The following is a 19,845-nucleotide window of genomic DNA, read 5'->3' as shown; positions in this document are numbered from 1 at the left end:
TATTTAAGTCACAAAAGTGATTATCCGTCCTTAATTGACCTTTTTGAATACTACATGGGAGGCATATGCAAAATATGACTTTTTTTGGACTAAATTTGACCTAAGTCAAACCTTAGGGTCCAAGTGAAAATTACCCAAAATTTATTTTTACAAATATTTTTCTACTCCTTTTTTTTTTTTTTTTTTTTCATCCCACTTCAAAACCAGCAAACAATCGGTGCCTTCAGCATTGGACATGTTATCTTCCTCTAGCGCTAACCCCAGTTTCCAAGGCTTTGCCCTGACTAATCCGGTATTTGACCCGGGTCGCACACCTGGCTGTGGTGAGTGAGTCTCCCAGTGGGGATTTTTTGCATTCACAAGATTTTGATAAAATGCTTAAGTGGACCAAGCTGCTTACCACTTGGACCAACCCCTGTTGGTTCACCTTCATTCTTCTATCATTTGAATTCATCATTTGATCATTTCCCCTTGAAATTTCTCTTGTAGTTGTCCTAGTGGAACATTTGTTAACATCAAGATTGTTGTGGATAAAAAAGCTACTAATGAAGCAACCCTAAGGTTCAAACCTTGATGGCTAAGTAATAAAAAGACTTACCTTTTTCTCCAATAAAGAAAAAGTAGGATAAAGACAACTTTAACAACTTTAATACGATGAATTGAATAGGAGATGGCAGCAATCGGATCCCATTATTCTTAAATTCTCAAAGAAGATAATGCCCAAGTAATGGAAATGGGTCACAGACTCACACTTCTTCGGTGATCATTTTGCTTGGGATTAAAGGAAAAAAACCATTTAATGAGACATTGTAAGTCATCGGATCGTGATCCGATGGCCTAAAATCACTCTGAACCAAATCAAAACCCCTAGCTCTCACTCTTTTCAATCACTAGTCACTCAGGTAACCTGAATTTAATTCTCTCTTTCTCGTGTGTCGTGCAGGACTACTAGAAATATAAAATAACAGGTCGTCAAGCTAGTCAACTGGAGTCAACCTTGGCATCTTGGGTGTCTGCAGTGTTTTCTTTCAGCCTGAACTGCGATTAACAAGGAAGGAGGAGGATTTTAATTACCTCCAGCTCTGTTTGCACTGCTTTGTCTTCTAAAGCTCTCCTTTCTTCTGCTGCTTCCTGTTGCTGAAATGGCTCTGGATCTTGTGGATTATGTCTTCTCATGGTCTCTTAAAGATGTCCTCAACCACCAATTCTACAAAGATAAGGTACTATATGCAAACATGCATGTCTCACACCCACACCAGAGAGAAAAATGAGAGATTTTTTTAATGTACTACTAGTTTTAAAGTTCACCCATGTATCTGTTGCTGGTGTGCAACCTTAACCTCCTGGCGCTTTTAGCATCTTCTTCGGAGAATCAACCAAATAGATTTTTTTCTTTAACCATTTGTTCTTCATTCGACGAATCATTCTTTTCTTGTGGGATTAAACAATAATTACTGGATGAGAATAAGAAGAAGAACAGAAAAATGCCTCTTTCTTATCTACGTTGAAACACCTAAGATTATGTATAAGGAAGTCTCTTCATCTCCCCAAGTTCTGAAAAGCAAGGAATTTATTCTCAGCTACCCGCAGGTCATCAATCTTCTTCTATTTCCAACATACCGACTCTTCCCCCTACACAAAATAATGAATTTACACATCTCCCGATGCAAGCAGCAGGATTCCTTAACCAACCGATAAACCCAGATACTTCAGCCACAATTCAACTTCTCCAGTACTCTTCAAGTGATTAATTCTCTCTCTCTCTCTCTGTCTTTCTCTCGTATGTCGTGCAGGACTACTTGAAATATAGAAAAACAGGTCGTCAAGTTAATCAACCTTTGGTCTTTACTCGTTGATCTTGGGTGTCTCCAGTGTTTTCTGTGATTAACGAGGAAGAAGAAGGATTTTAATTACCTCCAGCTCTGTTTCCACTGCTTTGTCTTCTAAAACTCTCCCTTCTGCTGCTTCCTGTTGCTGAAATGGCTCTGGATCTGGTGGATTATGTCTTCTCATGGTCTCTTAAAGATGTCTTCAATCACCAATTCTACAAAGATAAGGTACTGTATGCAAACATGCATGTCTCACACTCACGACACAGAGAGAGAGAGAGAAAAGGAGAGATTTTTTTTTTTATTTTTTATCTACTACTAGTATTAAAGTTCACCCATGTATCTGATGCTGGTGTATGCTACGCAGCCTGATAAGGCAAATTACGTATGCTCCATGAATCCATGTTACTGTTATTGTCAGTGATTTTTTTTTTTTTTTTTTTGCCCTTTCTTCTACACATTTGCAGGTGAAGGAGATCCCAAAGACGTTCACATCAGTAGAGGAATACTTGGCTTCATACACTTTCCCTCTTATTGAGGAAACACATGCTGCTGTCTGTTCAAGCATGGAGAACTTGTCTCCCAGAGCACCTAAATGTCGAATAGTTCGTGTTCAAAGACTGAAAAGAAAAACAAAAAAGCGATATTTGTTTTATAAAATCGTAGTTTCTAAGGATGGCAAAGAAATCTATAAGCCTCAAGTTGGAGATCTCATGCTGCTCTCAAATGTGAAATATTTCTCCATTGCTAATTTAAAGAGGAGAAGAACATCTCTTCTTCTTGCATTGGTCACAGGTAACATGTTTTCCATGGAAATCCGTTCATCAAATCCTATTGAGTTTGGAACTGAATCTTCGCTGGAGAAGAGGGAACAGCTTTATGCTGTTTTTCTCACTAACATGACTCCCAGTATCCGTATATGGAGAGCTCTGCACCCGGAGATGAAGCGAGCTAACATGAAGGTTATCAATCAGGTCTTGTGCACCAATTCCACTGTAAGAAGTCTCTTTTAACTCTATAAGTCTATAACTATAGTTCCTAATGCATTTCCATCTTGCCTCATTTTATACTTTTCTTTTTTTTTTGGACTGGATGTATCATGCATGAATAATATTTAAAACAGCAAGAAACTAAACAAAGAAGAGAGAAAGGAGGAAGAGAGGAGGGGAGGGGGAACCCATAACTCAAGTGGCTGTGGGAGCAAATACAGTAGACTAGTGAAAGAAATTATGGGGCAAGAGAGAAAGAGGTGCTGGGTGTCTTCCTCGGAACAGTTGCAAACGGTACAAAGGGAATCGATAGGGATATGACTGCTACGATGGAAGGCGAGGGAGGGTAGGGAGGCTATGGGAGAGGGTTCTCCAAGTTAGAGATCACAGGCCTTGGGAGTCACTCCAAAGGCTGATCTTTCAACGGTTGCTGCAGCTGGTGTAATGGATTCGGATTCCCTACGATTGTAACAAATCTCCGGGTATCTCTATCCTTCTCGGGATTATGGGAATAAGAACAACTGGAAAAAGAAAAGAAAAAACACCATATAGATGTTATATACATATGTATACTCTTCAAATATATTCTAACTTTCCCTGGTTTTGTTGTTACCGCGGGCTTTAAGCAATCGATCACATCATATAGATATCCATTCAACACAATATAGGTAAGCACCTAGGGTTCCTCGAACAATGTGATATCTCACATTGGGTAAATTCTTAACCCTTCCTCCTCTTACTATGACTACAGAATGTTCTTGTGAATTACGGCAAATACCAGATATATAAGCAATGATTTCTAGAGTGTCAGGGAATACTACCTTTGAACCAACCGAGCTTATACCAAGGGACCGTAGGGGAAGGGGATCTAATAGAGTGCCAAGTAGAGGAAGGAGGGGCTAACCCAACAACCATTAGAGATGAACTGAGATAGCAATGTATTCTTCTAGATACTTGAGGACCAGAAGAAGGGAGAGATGAGGTCCTGAAGGAGTCCAATTTAAGGAGATAAGAGCAAACCCAATCAACCCTATTGGAGTTATGCTTGGTGACAATCTTTCAAATGAGTTTAAGGAGGCCACAGTATTGTAGGTCCTTAATGTGGCGAAGCCCTAAGCCACCTTCCTTTTTGGGTTTGTAGATACTATCCCAAGGAAGAGGGTGGAGGTATCAAGTGGTTTGAGATCCTTTCCAAAGGAAATAGAATAGGTATTCCGTAACCTGAGTGGTGGCCTCGAGGAGGGCGAAGATGCAACATCAGAAGATATCAAAAACTTGAGGACATATTTGGACTAGGGTGAGTCTCCCAACAACTTAACGGAAGCCTTATTTTATAATTCTTTGATGAAATTTCTTGCAATGTTGTAGTAACACTGATTTTCCAACTGGCAATTTTCTAAATGTATAAGGAAACATCTCTTGTACCAAAATATATGCAATTTCCACTTGGAAACTTTATCTACATAGGAGTTAATGCCTAGTTAAATGCTCATAAGCTCTATATTTCCCTAATATACTAGCTATTTAATAAGTTCATGCATCAAAACCTTGGGCAAAGAGATTATAATAGGCAGTGTTTCATCTTTTGCCTATCGACCTTACAACATTAGCTTTTTGGTAAACCCAGGCAACCTGAAAGCAAAGTCGAGTCAAATTTCTAATGCATTGCCTCACTGCCTCTTGTGGACCAAGGAACTCTTTGCCGAGACAATCACAACAACTCTAAGAATCAGGCTAGCTGTCCAGTATAATTAGGGAAACATGTTCCTATTCCTATGCATTGACCTTAGCTTAAGGGCACAGCTGGTGCAGGCAACAAATAAACTTGATCAAATCCAAAGTGAATACCTTTGTAGTAGATGCATCAATGAAACAAGAGGTTCATGTAAGAGGCATCTGAGAACTGCTTCCTTGAGACAAAAGATAGTTTAGACCATATTTAATTTTTTGCTCTTATGGTCTAATATAAGCTAATATGCATGTGGGTCTTACAGTTGGAATAAAAAGCTATGTCCATTGATGCTAATTCTTTTCATGTCCTTTTTAATGATAGGTCGGGGTTGATTGTCATTGCTGCATACTGTCACAAGATAACAATATCTGTGGAAATTCTCTTCTCTCAGATCTTCAAACCTTCAATCTCAATAAGTCACAGACTGATGCTGTGGTAACAGCCATTGCCACTAAGGGTTGCAACCATAAGAGTTCAGTAAAGCTTATTTGGGGCCCTCCTGGTACTGGGAAGACAAAGACAGTAAGCGTTTTGCTCTGGGTACTTAAAAGAATGAAATGCAGAACCCTCATATGCACTCCAACTAATATTGCCTTAATAGAAGTCACATCACGCCTTCTGAATTTGGCCAAGGACTCACCTCAGCATCTTGATTATGGTTTGGGAGATATAGTGTTATATGGCAATGAGGCACGATTGCAGATTAATGATTATCCAGATCTCCATGATGTTTTTTTGGATTATCGTACCACTGAGCTTGAAGAGTGCTTCTCAGGGTGGAAGCATCAACTAAATTCCTTGATAGCATTGCTTAAAGAAGGCGGTTATCAGTACCTTAGATATTTGGAACAGAGAAAGAAATGGAAAGGAAAAAAGAGCAGAAGATCCACTGGAATCAGTAAAACCGAAAAGAATGAGAAGGAAGATGTTTTCACAATTGAAGAATTTATTAAGAAAAGATTCACTCGTATTTGGAAAGACCTTAAGCTCTACATTACAACTTTGCTTAAACACCTACCTACATCCTTCTTTTCAGTTAGAGTTGTAGAAGACATGAATAAAGCTCGCCATTCTCTTGATTCTCTTAAAACTCTGCTACATGGATCTGTTACCAGTGAAGACCTAAAATGTGTCTTTTTGGATTCTGAAGATTTACAGACCGCAGTTGGTGGTTCAAATACACTCTTGCTGAAGACGACGAGAAATGGGTGCCTTCAGATTCTCAAAACCCTTAATAAATCATTTTCAGTTCCTGATATTAAGGACCCATATTCAATCAGCGACTTCTGTTTGCAACATGCTTACCTGATTTTCTCAACTGCTTCAAGTTCAGCTAAGTTGGACAGAAAGAAAATGATGCCATTGGAGCTATTGGTTATTGATGAAGCAGCACAACTTAGAGAATGTGAATCAGCCATTCCACTCCAACTCCCTGGTGTCCAGCATGCCATTCTCATAGGTGATGAACAGCAACTGCCAGCAATGGTTCAAAGCAAGGTCAGAATTCATTCTTTCTTTTTATTACATTACACATTTTCTGATTAATTAGGTGTAGTTCTTCCTGACTGGGGACCTTTCCATTTGTTAGATTTCAGAGGAGGCTGAATTTGGAAGAAGTCTGTTTGAAAGATTGGTATCACTGGGACACAAGAAGCACCTTCTCAATGTCCAATATAGAATGCACCCATCAATAAGCTTATTCCCCAATACAAAATTCTATGACAAGCAGATTTTGGATGCTCCAAAAGTCAAAGAAAGTAACCATGAAAGGCACTTTCTTCAAGGTAATATGTATGGGGCTTATTCATTTATTAATGTTGCTCATGGAACTGAGGCACCTGGGCTTGGCAAGAGAAACATGGTGGAGGTAGCAGTGGTTTTTGAGATTGTGAAAAGCCTCTTCAAAGGTACACTTCATGTTTGACTCATTCCTCTGAACAAATTTCGTCAACACCCCCACCTCCCCCCCCCCCCCCCCTCCAAAAAAAAAAAAAAAAAAAAAAAAAGGGGTCCCCTTTTTACCACTGATGATAAGAAAAGATCCTTTTCATAGCTCCTTATCTTATATGGACACACTATGTGGAACAGCCATGTTCATGATCCATTTTTCCCTGTTACAGCATCAGTTGCTTCAGGGCAGAAGTTTCGTGTTGGTGTAATATCTCCATACAAAGCTCAAGTTTTTGCAATAAAAGAGAAATTTGGTGGCACATATGATACAGTAAAGGATTTCTCTGTCAGTGTTCGGACTGTTGATGGGTTTCAAGGTGGCGAGGAGGATGTAATAATAGTTTCTACTGTCAGGTCCAATGGCGAAGGATCGGTCGGTTTCCTTGTAAAACATCAACGTACAAATGTAGCTTTGACGAGGGCAAGGTACAACAGCAAATGATAAATCTTGGTAATAATGTTTTACTCTTTCAATCTTCTAAGGAATCTTGGTGAATATCATTGCAGGCACTGCCTTTGGGTATTGGGAAATGGTCCAACTCTAATTGACAGTGGTTCCATTTGGGGGAAACTAGTCCTTGATGCAAAGGACCGGGGTTGTTTCTTTGATGCTGATAAGGACAAGAGTTTAAGGGAAGCAATAATTGATGGTCTGGTTGAACTAGGAGAATTTGACAAGTTATTTAGAACTGATACTTTTCTGTTTGATGGAACAAGGTGGAAGGTATGTTTCTTGAAGAAGCCTTTTAATGGGAAACATGCAGACTTGTTTAAGTTGTGTGTCAGTTCCAAACCTTAATAAATATCTTCTACCATTATTAGTTTCTTTTTATCGATTTGTTAACTTCTCCAAACTCAGATGACCTGTTATTACAATAAAAATTGAACATTATGTGGCTAAGAAAAATTCACAACCTGAGTTTCAAGAGATTTAAATTAATATTATGTAGAGGAAGTTTTTTGGTGCTAGTAAGTTAACTTTCTCTTGTTATACATTAAAAATGGTCTTCTGTTTCTTTAGTAATAACTCTCTCTCTCTAGTCTTTCCAGTTAGGTAACAAGTTTCATCCAATTTAATGTTCACCAGGTTCTCTTTGTCAATGATTTCTCGAAATCTATGGCTAAAATTAGAAGACCTGATACTAAGAAAGAAGTGGTTGCTCTATTAATGAAGCTTGCAAATGGATGGCGTCATCCCAAGAAGCAGGAAGATTTTTACCTAACGGACAGTATTTCTTCTGATCTGCTAGAAGCATACAACATTGCTGATTCATCATTCAATCTTGTGTGGACTGTTGATATTCTCAGTGAAAATCACAAGCACACCCAAGTCATGAAAATTTGGGATATTTTACCATTGAAAAAGATATCGAAACTGGCTAAGCGACTAGATATCTTCTTCGGGGAGTACAAAGCAGATGATATTAACCGTTGCAAGTTCAAATGTTCTGAAGGGTAATTACAAGATCAAAATGTTGTTCACAACCTTTGAATATTATACGGTTCAACAATCTAATGTTTTCTACTTTGGATTACTAGGGATATAGAAGTTCCAATGAGTTGGGAAATCTCAAGTGCCACAACTTTGGAGGAAGAGTATTTATTGAGTAGTTTCACTTCGCTTCATCTGGGAAGGAATCAAATGCATCATCACCAGTAAATGGGTGAGTTACTTAATTAACTTTGATGACTTACTAATTGAGACGTAGACTAAGGTTTCTATGATTTGAATTGAATTGAAATATGCCCTTAGATACTAGTTCTTCAATAGACAATGATTGTTTTGAGATTACTGCAATGGTTTACTAGTAGTTCTTCAATAGACAGTGATCATTCTTAACCAATAGAATTCATTGATGCAGACTAGACCAACTGTTTTTCTGAAATTACAAGGATGAAGCAGAGGAACCTTACAGCGAATTGGTTATCTTTTTTGCAGTCCATATGGACCATTTTCAAAGATCTATTTTGACATTTGCCTAACTTCATCTGAGCTGAAATGTGAGACGTGAGCAGGGAAGTCCATAAAATTTGAGACCCAACTGAACTGCAGCTAGCAAATCCTTGGGCTGTCAATTACACACATTAACATCATCCAAAACAGGTTTGGAGTGTGTCTTCTTCTTCTTTTTCCAGTGAAGTTCTTGCTTTAATGAGAGACATGGGACTCAAGAAGTCGGGGTTTCAATAACTCTTGAGTCTTGGATCTTAAAATCTGAGATTAGGATTTCTTTGTATTCTAATGTTTTCTTGGTTCTATTCATGGCATTCTTTTGGTATAAGAAATGGATCTGGGAGCATGGGTTTAAGCATCAAGAATTTTGTTCTCTTTCTATTTGAACTTATGTGTATTTATTGAAAGACCAAACTCAAATCTAAAAATGGATCGAAGCTGCATCCAACCACTTCCCTTTATTTTCATATGTCCAAAGTAATTGATGCAAATTACTACAATTAAATTGAATTCGAGCGCATATGATTCCAAAAAAAAAAAAAAAACCAACTTTCTGGTGAAATTTAGGGTAGCATACTGAAAATGAAAGAGTCCAAGCTTTTGTTGGGCATGCACTTGTAAATTACATATATCAATTACATAGCCATAAGTAACATTCCTATCTACCCAAAAAAAAAAGTATATGTAACACTTGGTGGCAACTTATCAATTTGCTCCCTTGCCCAATAACAATTTGTAACACAGTGGTGGGTCGGTTGAGGTGGGTAGGGTGGGATAGATTTGGGAGGGAAGGGTAGTCACAGGACTGTCATGCCAAACATTTCAGTTCGTCGGTTTCAATCTCAACCATAGAAATTCAAATGTCGAGATTTCAATCTCGACCAAGATTTCGGATTTCGAATCCCACAGACCGAAATCTCTCTTGACCGTCATAAGCATTAAATGTGCATGACTAAAGCAATTTCGGTAGTTCTTGCATTAATGTTATGGATCATGCATGCATAAAGAAGACCACCTTAGACGTTTTCCTTTTGGGTAAAACCAATTGACTGCAATTCTTTTTTCTTTTTTCTTTCCAAAAATTAATAAAAAAAACATCCACCTTAAGCGAGGTGGGATATTCCACTGCGATCTAAAAAGGGATAAACGACAGACTCCCTTGGCCAAAAAAATCAGAACAAACTTGGCCAAATTGACCACTATTCTTGACTCTTGACAAAGTGGTACATTCTTCACTTCTTCTCAATTAATGAATCTATGTCGTACTTAATTTTGAGATGGGATCCTTTTATCTGTAAAACTTTCTTAATATTCTTCTATCATATGTTTAGGAAAAATGTTTATTTTTGATCAACCTTATCCATATTTAGAAAAAGTGTCCCCTCTAAATGTAAGAAAAAAACAATCCTCTCTTGTTCTTCAGCCTCAAAATAAATTAAGGACACTTGAAGGCCTAAAGCACCTTGCCTTCACACTTCAATGTAACTATCCAAACCTAATTAAGAACTCAAGACTATGACTGAAGATTAACCCTGTTTTGTTATAAAAATTAAACCTAATTTTTATATTAATTATAGATAGAAGAAAGATTGGTGGGACCCATCCCTTTTTGTATACGTGTAGCAAGTGAATCCATTGAAGATTTAAGCTTTGGTGGTACAAGTATGTGAGGCTGCTACCTTCATTAGTCTAAAGAAGCAGGTCCACCTCCATTCCACCTCCATTAAAAGGGGAGTAGTGTTCAACCTCCATTTAGAGATCATATACCCATTCACAATTCACATGAAACTATTTCAAAGGGGAACGAGTCGGAAAATTACCTAGCCTAAATTGTTTGAGTTTCGATTCGACCAGATTAAGTATTTTTTTTTTTTTTGGTATCTGAGGTTCATCCGGGCCAGCTTGCGCGCACCTTGATTACATCCTCAAAGGAGATGTTTAGGGTCGAATCCATGACCTCTCCACTGAAAAGTATGAATCTTACCATTCAACCAACCCTACATTGTTGATTAACACATTATTAAGCACATTATTGCAACTAAATTTTTTTTCTTTTACTGCAAAGAAGAGGAAAACGGACATCCATGTCATTGTATCTTGTTAAGGGGGCATATTGGTCATAAAAAAATCTTAAACTTTCTAACAATCTGTACCCAACGGAAACAACTGACTCTAGCGGGGCTTAAATAGAGACAAAATTATGGGATAAAAGTGGAATTTTAAAATACTCGGGGCAATCTCCCTGAAATTAATTTTTGGTCACATTCGTAATTTTAACCCAATTTTTTTATTGGGAAACTTGTTTCGTCCTCGCATGTCCTACAGGTCTTTTCTACGCGGGCATACCAGTTTTTGGGCCTTCCCATCGTCGACCATTTCGACCTTTTCTTTTGTTTCTCCTTAGAACCCAACTTGCCATTAACGAGTAAAGTGGAAATGGAGATGATTTGAAGCCTCTCTGCTGCTCTGGTTGACACAGTGAGAAACTTTAATGGCTTCAGGTCTGGTGGATATTCTCTTCTCGTGGTCTCTTAGCAATGTACTCAACGAGCAACTCCTCAAACCTAAGGTATTGTTTTTGCAACACAGTCACACACACACACACACATAGAGAAAGGGAAAATGGGTTGTTCTCACGTAACCCTGTTCTTAAAACTGCAAACCAATGCGGTTATGGACCCCTATTTCTGAAACAAGTTATTAATCTATTAGAAAGTGTCTCAACACTCATCCTTCTTTGCTACAATTATCTGTTTTTGTGCTGTTTCCAATTTTAGTATCTGGGTTATTTCACAAAATTGATATAGAACTTCTATTCAATCTTCTGTAATCTTCTTGATGGTAATGATTAGCTTATGGCCAATGATAGGTTTAAAAAATTACTGGGTTTTGTTTTCTTGGTGAGTTTTGGGAAATCTTGATGCATGTGTGCATGTGTCTTCTTATTGACAATGGTACAGGTGAAGAAGATTCCAGAGACATTCTTGTCAGTAGGCCATTACTTGACGTCTTATGTTTCCCCTCTCATTGAGGAAACACATGCTGATCTGTATTCAAGCATGATGAATCTATCCCAAGCACTTAAATGTGAAATATATTGGGTTCAAAAATCTCTAGGTCATGAGCCTGCACAAAATTTGTTTTATGACATGGTAGTTAGAACAAAGGGTGATGGTAAAAATGATGAAGAAATATATGAGCCTCAAGTTGGAGATCTCATTGCTCTCTCGGATGTAAGACCGATATGTGTTGACGATTTAAACAGGCATAGAAGATCTTATCTTCTTGCTTTAGTTACTGGAATTGCAGAGGAGGATGGAGACAGCTGTATCATCAAAGTTCTTTCATCAAAAACCATTAAGTTTCTACGAGAAGTTCAGAAGAGGAAAGAACCACTATTTGCTGTTTTCCTGATAAATATGACAACCAATATTCGTATATGGAACTCACTGCACACAGATATGAGAGTGGGAAACTTTAACATTATAAAGGAGGTCCTGTGCTCGGATTCCACTGTAAGAATCTTTTTTCTATTTGAATGGCTTTGCTCCTTTTTGCAGTTCTCATTTTTGTTACCACCTAGATCTTATGTAAAATAGATCTTAATAGAATAGCCTTGATTAAACCAGTGTTAACAGCTTACAAGCATCCCCATACCACAAATATGGCCTCTGAAAGATTGAATAAGATCCAGATTTAATGGTGTAAAAGATTAAACAAACCGCGAACTTTCCTCTAATACTTGTTCCATGAATTGATGGTTGAAGTCCCTCAATTAATTGAGCATGAAGTAAGCATACATCAATATAACAGGGCCTAATTTGGTTGATATTACCTGGACACCCTTGGCCCCAAGCATTCATTGATTGGCAAATATAATGTCGGTGATCAGGATTTGGTCCATTATTTGGTCTCTGTAACTTGTTTGGCTACCTGGTCTACTAGACCATGAGCTGTTAATGCTGGACTTACCAACTCTCCGAAGTATCCTAGTCTTTCTATTCCTTGGCCAAGACATACATTTTAGTCTTACTTTCTCAACAGAAGGTGCTTAGACATCATTTGAATACCAAGTAGCTCAGCTACAGTGTCAACAGAAGCCTTCCTACTCTCAATTTCTAACATAGAAAAGAAAGGGGTTGGAGTCTTTGTAACCATGGTTGAATACACAGATCATGTAACCATATGGAATTTACCTTAGGATGATGATAAGCATGCTACTTCAAGAGTAGGATAAAAGAAAGATGGTGAAAATAATAAATGGATGTGTACTAGAAGCTGGAACTGCAAGAAACTTCAACCATGTTCTCATAGTTCTTATTTATTTTCAAGTCAGAATGAGCCAGAGTTTGGCTATAGTATAAGGTTGCCAAGTCACACATGTTGTAGATTTATACTCAGTTTCCATTAATAGCAGAAGGTTCAACATGGAGTTTGTTTGTTTGCATCATGCAATTGAAATACCCTACTGAGACTCTATAATACAAATATCTTGGCATTAAGTCAAGTCTCAACGATAAAGTTGGTCTGCCACAAAAACAAATGGGTGCAAAGAATGAACTCGTTTTGAATTTCTCAAATGTACAAAGCTACATGATTCAAGAGATTTGAGGGTGGGTCCCCTGTTTTGCACTTATTTTGTTATCATCATATAGGTTCATGCAGGGGATTTCACACCTGAAATTCAAGGCCACAAATTTGTTGTTAATTTTGATTGTTTACTTTTAATGATAGGTTGGGGTCAAATGTGATCAATGCTCATTTTCAAAAGATTACAGAATCATTGGGAAGTATCTTCAAAGCTTAGATCTTAATGAAGCACAGTCTGATGCATTGGTAACATCCATTGCTACAAAGGATTGCAACCATAGGAGTTCAGTGAAACTTATTTGGGGCCCTCCAGGTACTGGCAAGACAAAGACCGTTGGAGCCATGCTCTGGGTACTTCTAAAAATGAAATGCAGAACCCTCACATGTACACCGACTAATATTGCCATAACGGAAGTCACGTCACGCCTCCTAAAGTTGGTCAGAAAAACACTTCAGCATCACAATTATGGATTGGGAGATATCATATTATCTGGAAATGAGGAGCGAATGAAGATTAAGGATCACCAAGAATTTCATGATGTTTTTTTGGAATATCGTACCACTCAGCTTGCAAAGTGCTTTGCCCCACTCTCAGGGTGGAAATCTCGACTACAATCCATGATAGGCTTGCTTGAAGATGCAGATCATGTGTATCTTTTGTATTTGAGGCAGAAAAAGAAGGAAAAAGTGGATGTTTCTCAAAATGAGGGGAAAAAAGAGAAAGAGGAGGATATTTCTAAGAACTTGAAGGGAAAAACCAAGGAAAAGTGGGTGAAAAAGATTGCTAGGAGTTTAAGAGAAGTGAGAAGCAAAAAAGTATGGCAAGAGAAGGTTCTTCATCAAGACAGTAAACGATTGAATTGGATGGAACCAGAATGTCCTGAAACCGAGGAAACTGAAGGGCAGAAGGAACATGAAAAGATGGATGTTTTGACATTTGGGGAATTTATCAAGAAGAGGTTCACTGATATTTGGAAGGACATCAAATTTTTTGCTCTAACATTGTGTAAGCACCTTCCTACATCCGTTCTTTCTGTAAGAGTAGTAGGAGACATTATGAAAGCTCTCTACTTAATTGGATCTCTGGAAACTCTGTTACATACTTCTGTCACTGATGAAGAGCTGAAGTGTGTCTTTGTTGATTCTGAAGATTTAAAGGAAAAATATTGTGCCTCCAGTACACTCTTGCTTGATACAACCAGAAATGACTGTATTGAGATTCTCAAATCCCTTCATGAAGGATTTTATGTTCCTGATAATATGGATAAACATTTAATTGAGAATTTCTGTTTGAAGCATGCTTACCTGATTTTCTGTACTGCTTCGAGATCAGCTAAGTTGCACACAGATGGGACAGCACCATTTGAGATACTGGTCATTGATGAAGCAGCACAGCTTAAAGAATGTGAATCAGCCATCCCCCTCCAACTCCCTGGTGTCCGGCGTGCTATTCTCATAGGTGATGAACGGCAACTACCAGCAATGGTTCGAAGCAAGGTTGGATTTCCTCTTTCTTTTCATTATATTATGTTTCTGAAAATCAAGTTGTTCTCTCTTATTTGGGACCATCCATTTGTTAGATTTCAGAGAAAGCTGATTTTGGGAGGAGTCTGTTCGAAAGGTTGGTATCATTGGGACACAAGAAACTCCTTCTCAATATCCAGTATAGAATGCACCCTTCAATAAGCTTATTCCCAAACACAGAATTTTACGGAAAGCAAATTTTGGATGCTCCAAATGTGAAAGAAAAAAGCCATGAACGATGCTTCCTTCGTGGTAATATGTATGGGCCTTATTCATTCATAAATGTTGCTTATGGAAGGGAGGAACATGATGGGCCTAGCAGGAAAAACATGGTGGAGGTGGCAGTGGTTTCTGAGATTGTGAAATGCCTCTTCAAAGGTATATTTCACCATACTTACCTTTAAACTAAATGGTCTTGTTTCCCTAATGGTTAGAAAATATTTCTTTATGGTTCGCTTCTTTATATGGACATAGCATGTAAACACATATCTGCATGATGCATTTTTTCACTGTTACAGCATCCTCAAGGCAGAAGTTCACTGTTGGTGTAATATCACCCTACAAGGCACAAGTTTTTGCAATCAAAGAGAAGCTCGGAGACACATATGATACATCAAGTGACTTCTCTGTTAGTGTTCGAACTGTGGATGGGTTTCAAGGTGGTGAGGAAGACGTAATAATAATCTCTACTGTCAGATCTAATAGGATGGGAGCAGTGGGTTTCCTTGCCAATCTTCAACGTACGAATGTAGCTCTGACTAGAGCAAGGTACAAGAACATAAGAAATATCTTCCTCTAAGAATGTTTAACTCTTTTGATTCACAGTTTAGGTTTCTTTCATTGCAGGAACTGCCTCTGGGTAGTGGGGAATGGTCCAACTTTAATCAACAGTAGATCCATTTGGGGGAAACTAGTTCTTGATGCAAAGGATCGGGGGTGCTTTTTTGATGTGGATGAGGACAATAGCTTGAAGGAAGCAATAATTTCTGGTCTGTTTGAACTTGGTGAATTTGATGAGTTATTTAGTACAAGTACAACTACTCTGCTGTTTGGGGAAGCAAAGTGGAAGGTATGTTTTCTGGTTTTCTTTGTGTTGCATCTTGGGTTACCTTTATTAGTTCATAACTGTAGATGCTGCATATCTAAGTACTGCAATCCCTTTTTTGGCATTATCTTTTGCATCAAGTGGCTAATCAGACAGGACCCAAAGTTTTGTGGACAGGTAGACCTAGGATCCCTTACTCAAATTATTGCTCAAATTATTGAAGTTGAGCTCAAACAGAATTTTGCAAGTACCTAAATAGAATTCTGAAAAATCAGTACCATGGAGAGTGCACAGTTGTGGTCAGAGTACCATAGGTGCATGCACATGCATAATGGGAATTTGATGCATGAGTCTGATACTTGATGCATGTCTTATCCTGTCCTCTGTCCAACGGTTGGAATAGTGACACCATCTGTCAAGGTTGCTTGATAAGAGGACCATTTTGAGTTGCTGAGTAAAGTTGAACCAAGTTTTGATTTTATTTTAAGTTTCAGATGTTTCTCCTCGAGTATGCTTACATTGTTTGGTTTTATTATTATAATTACTTTTTACTATCCAATGAATGGATAATTTTCTTTGGTTTCTGACTAAACTGTATTCAAAGTCTAGCTAGCTCAGTCCAAGATAAAAAGGAAAAATGAGACAAAGTCTAGGGTTGAGTATAGAGGGAACAGGGAAGTTCCAACTCAGATTTTGCCTTCTCTGAGGAGGAATGCAAGTCAAATGGTAACTTCCCTGCCTAGTAATCTCCATCCCCAATAATTTTTTAAATGTCTGTTGAAAAAGCCTTGAAAACTTTCAAACAATGGCCGTTTGAAGATTAACGCAAGAGCATCGTTTAAGAATTTTGGTAGTTGTAATAAATAAATATCCAGTAACGTTATATTTTTTTTAGTTAAATTTGGATGACTCTGTCTGTCTTCAGGTATCAATATTCCTGAGCTGTTCAAGATTTTAATTTTCTTCTCTCATCCTTGTGCGTCTAAATAAAGAATCCGCAGTTACAATTTAAAATGAAAATATTGTCTATATGGAGGAAAAACAATAGTTGCACAATGAGGTTTATAAGTTTTTGGACCGTATTAGCTTGGACTGATTTTTTTATGCACTTAAATTGAATCTCTATACTTGTACATTAAAACCCTGTCTTTTCCTTCATTCAGTTTCTCCTTTCTTCTACATTTACAAAAACACACACACACAAAAGATAGGTAACAAGTTGGATTTAATTTGATGTTCAACAGGTTGTCTTCAGCAGTGACTTCTGGAAATCAATGGCTAAAATAAGAAGGACTGAGACACGGAAGGAAGTTCTTTCTCTACTAATGAAGCTTGTTAGTGGATGGCGTCATACTCAAAAGCAGAAAAATCTCTACTCAACAGATGGAACTTCTTCTGAGCTGCTGAAAGTATACAAGGTTGATGGATGGTTCAATCTTGTCTGGACTGTTGATATTCTCAGAGAAGATTTGAAGTATATCCAAGTTTTGAAAGTTTGGGATATTTTACCATTGCAAGAGGTACCAAAACTAGCTAAGCGATTGGATACTGTCTTTGGGAATTATAAAGTAAACGATATGAACCGTTGCAAGTTCAACCGTTCTGAAGGGTAATTACATCAACATTCTACTTTAGATGTACTTTTCAGATAATTTAAGAGCAATCTAAGAATATGAGCAAATCAAAACATTGTTTATATGGTGAGACCGTAATTTAGTAATTTTTTCTGTGGTTATCTTATGTTTGAATGTTATCATGAATGGGAAATTTCATGTTTTTCCACCTCTGGTGACTAGGAATTTGGAAGTTCCAATGAGCTGGGAAATCTCAAATGCTGCAACATTAATGGACCTCCACAATCCCGACACCCTGCCATATTTGTCAAGTTCTTTTTCTTCACTCCATCTGGTTAAGGAAGCAACTGCATCGGTGCCTCATTATAGGTCAGTGTTTAAATTTGAGGTTTGATTCTTACATTGATCTATATTTTATTACAGACTATTGGGAAGTATGTTGTTTAAGCTCCCTATTATTCTTGGGGCTAGAAATATGGCCTTACATATTAGTTCTTTCAGGCTGGAATAATACTGAGAATATTGTTGGGAGTGTCCTGTTCAACTTATTCAGTAGGAGCAGCAGATTTATGTCAGCATCATGGTCCAAAGTTTTGGTCTGTGGGGAGTCTGTAGCTTTTATTGCTCTTCAGTTGGGGAACTGTAGATGTTCCCTAATTAAAATTGCTGAAAATCAATTTGATGGTTTGCGGTAAATAACTGATGATGTTTGACTTGTGGAAACCAGAGCTGGAGACTGCAAAACCAACAATTTCGCTGGAACTAGAGAGATGAAGGCAAGCAGCCAATCAGGGATCCTAAAAGGTGGTAAAAAGAAATTCTTAGAACTTGATGTGCCTTCTCTTTTTCTTATTTAACCTTGTATAAGAAACCATTGATTCATGAACCCTAAATCTAGTTCTACAATTTGACTCTCAATCATTATTTTTGCTTTATATAGAACCAATTGCCTTTTAAAAAATTTGATACCTCCTAGTTTTAAGGCTCTGTTTGGTTGCACTCTGTGGGTGTGATTCCACTGATCTTCTGTTCTGCTGAAGCAGATTGGGAGTAGAATTCCATTTGGCAGATTTTGTGTGATCTCACTCTGCATCTTGCAAAATCTCTATCTTCTCCACCTTTTGGATCTCAGCGTGGGTGAGACTTAAAGAAAATCCTGACATCTCCATTCAGCCTCCAATTTCTCCTCCCACAGCCCTCCCCCTTTTGTCCTCTAAATCCTGCTACCTGATTTTGTCCTTTCCTTCCAAGCTCGCTTCATATTTTAAATTTTTATAACCATTTAATGCTGAAAGGATCTGATGCATCCAGATGTGAAATTTCCTTCAGAAAAACTCCATATCAATGTGAACATTTCTTGAAACCTCTAACCTAACATTGTCTGACTGATTATCTAGCCAAAGAAGATGGGTTGATTAGTGCCAATGAGATTGTGACGTCTTCTTCTTCAGAGGATGATGATTCTTCCAGCAACTCAATTTTCTGCCTGAAGAATAATGTCTCCAAGGAAGAGTTCGACCAAGTGGAGGACTGCTACGTCCTGGACTTTGATGTAAATGAATTCATAAATCTATTCGAAAAGCTCTCCCTTGACGATGAAGAGCTCTCTGTTAAAGGTCAAGGAGGCCAGGTGGTTACCCTGAACAGAGCATAAAAACCATCATTTAACCAAAATTCATACCCCAGACAAAAGTACTTGTTTCTTTGTTCAACCCATTATTTTTTCTCTTGTTGCCAAAAAAAAAAACCCATCATCATATTATTTTTGTAATTAACTCTTTTGGGATTATGTATTCGATATATGTTTGCAGGTGGCTTCTCTAGATTATCCTCATTCACGGCATCTTTGTGCGAAATTTCACTTCAACAGTACTCCTCGTGAGGATTATTGTGAACAGGTGTTCATCCTTCTAACCTCAAAATTCATGAATGTTTGGTGCATAGATTTTTAACTAGAACAGCATTTGTTTTGTTTAATCCTAGTTTTGCAATTCATCCAAACCTCGGGGTAACCTAATGGGTTGGAGTCTTTCTTTTTCTTTTTCCTTTTTCTTTTAATATCATGAGATGCCTAAAGTGTTAATTTCAAAATCAACAGTGCAAAACTTAACTTAAAACAAGTTTTGATGCTTGCAGTGCTACTGTTATGTATGTGGTATAATTGCCCCTTGCAAATTCTGGAAAGACCCAGGAGCTAGACATTGTGATGCAACAGAGCATGAAGAATGGGGGAAGAACCTGAAAGAAAGAACAAACCAGTGCTGCCACTGACTGGTGAATCACCCTTTCTGCTTAGCTACCTCAGTGACCTGTTTTGAAGTCTCTCGGGCTATGTGAGCAATTCTTGTAGAAGCTAACAAATCTACATGTTAATGGATTGTTTACCAGATATAGAGTGCGGATACCGGTTGAATTTTAGAATGAGTCAAGAGTCTAGAATTTCATGAATACAAGCAAGCATATGTACATATATGTGCAGTTATATTTATGTGGATCATGTATGTAGGAAAATATGTGAAGGATAAGATTTTACAACACTTAAATCTTGGAATGAGATCTGGTTACAGATGCTTTGGCTGAATATGTAGCTTTTCTTAAGCATTTTGCCATTGTAAAACTAATTTTAGCTTGGCAAACAGAAGCCTTATGTATTATTTT

General features: G+C 37.8%; 2 protein-coding genes across 6 annotated transcripts; both read left to right on the top strand.

The window, feature by feature from the left end:
- Positions 1 to 701: 701 nt before the first annotated feature.
- LOC149000887 (uncharacterized) lies at positions 702 to 8,924 on the top strand. Of its 5 annotated transcripts, none has more exons than XM_089140488.1 (10): positions 702 to 809; positions 944 to 1,220; positions 2,297 to 2,824; positions 4,872 to 6,047; positions 6,139 to 6,457; positions 6,671 to 6,926; positions 7,008 to 7,224; positions 7,588 to 7,955; positions 8,040 to 8,164; positions 8,363 to 8,924. In XM_089140488.1, the coding sequence occupies exons 2-9, from the start codon at positions 1,143 to 1,145 to the stop codon at positions 8,158 to 8,160; spliced, it is 3,063 nt and encodes a 1,020-aa protein (XP_088996614.1). In that variant the 5' UTR covers positions 702 to 809; positions 944 to 1,142; the 3' UTR covers positions 8,161 to 8,164; positions 8,363 to 8,924. The 5 variants fall into 5 exon arrangements, with proteins under 5 accessions (XP_088996614.1, XP_088996613.1, XP_088996612.1 ...); XM_089140486.1 differs by lacking the exon at positions 702 to 809 and adding an exon at positions 1,794 to 2,057 and having other exon boundaries at positions 1,144 to 1,220; positions 8,440 to 8,923; XM_089140485.1 differs by lacking the exon at positions 702 to 809 and adding an exon at positions 1,794 to 2,057 and having other exon boundaries at positions 1,144 to 1,220; positions 8,394 to 8,923.
- Positions 8,925 to 10,790: 1,866 nt separating this feature from the next.
- LOC149000886 (uncharacterized) lies at positions 10,791 to 19,752 on the top strand. Its single transcript, XM_089140595.1, has 12 exons — positions 10,791 to 11,023; positions 11,415 to 11,969; positions 13,189 to 14,541; positions 14,625 to 14,946; positions 15,087 to 15,336; positions 15,415 to 15,637; positions 16,858 to 17,222; positions 17,410 to 17,556; positions 17,915 to 17,991; positions 18,585 to 18,817; positions 18,999 to 19,085; positions 19,324 to 19,752. The coding sequence occupies exons 1-12, from the start codon at positions 10,946 to 10,948 to the stop codon at positions 19,456 to 19,458; spliced, it is 3,825 nt and encodes a 1,274-aa protein (XP_088996721.1). The 5' UTR covers positions 10,791 to 10,945; the 3' UTR covers positions 19,459 to 19,752.
- The last annotated feature ends 93 nt before the right edge of the window (positions 19,753 to 19,845 follow it).

This window comes from Hakea prostrata, chromosome 11 (genome assembly GCF_041222555.1).
Source record: "Hakea prostrata isolate BN-2017 chromosome 11, UWA_Hpros_2, whole genome shotgun sequence".
Classification (NCBI taxonomy): Eukaryota; Viridiplantae; Streptophyta; class Magnoliopsida; order Proteales; family Proteaceae; genus Hakea; species Hakea prostrata.
The sequence above is the reverse complement of the archived record's forward strand: the minus strand, read 5'-3'. Positions and strand labels throughout refer to the sequence as shown.

Coding starts and splice junctions, on each gene's coding strand:
- LOC149000887 (XM_089140488.1), top strand. CDS start 1,143: ATGGCTCTGGATCTTGTGGATTATGTCTTCTCATGGTCTCTTAAAGAT. Junction 2,825..4,871: donor TCTTGTGCACCAATTCCACT/GTAAGAAGTCTC, acceptor TTTTAATGATAG/GTCGGGGTTGATTGTCATTG. Junction 6,458..6,670: donor TGTGAAAAGCCTCTTCAAAG/GTACACTTCATG, acceptor TCCCTGTTACAG/CATCAGTTGCTTCAGGGCAG.
- LOC149000886 (XM_089140595.1), top strand. CDS start 10,946: ATGGCTTCAGGTCTGGTGGATATTCTCTTCTCGTGGTCTCTTAGCAAT. Junction 14,542..14,624: donor CAGCAATGGTTCGAAGCAAG/GTTGGATTTCCT, acceptor TCCATTTGTTAG/ATTTCAGAGAAAGCTGATTT. Junction 15,638..16,857: donor TTGGGGAAGCAAAGTGGAAG/GTATGTTTTCTG, acceptor GATGTTCAACAG/GTTGTCTTCAGCAGTGACTT.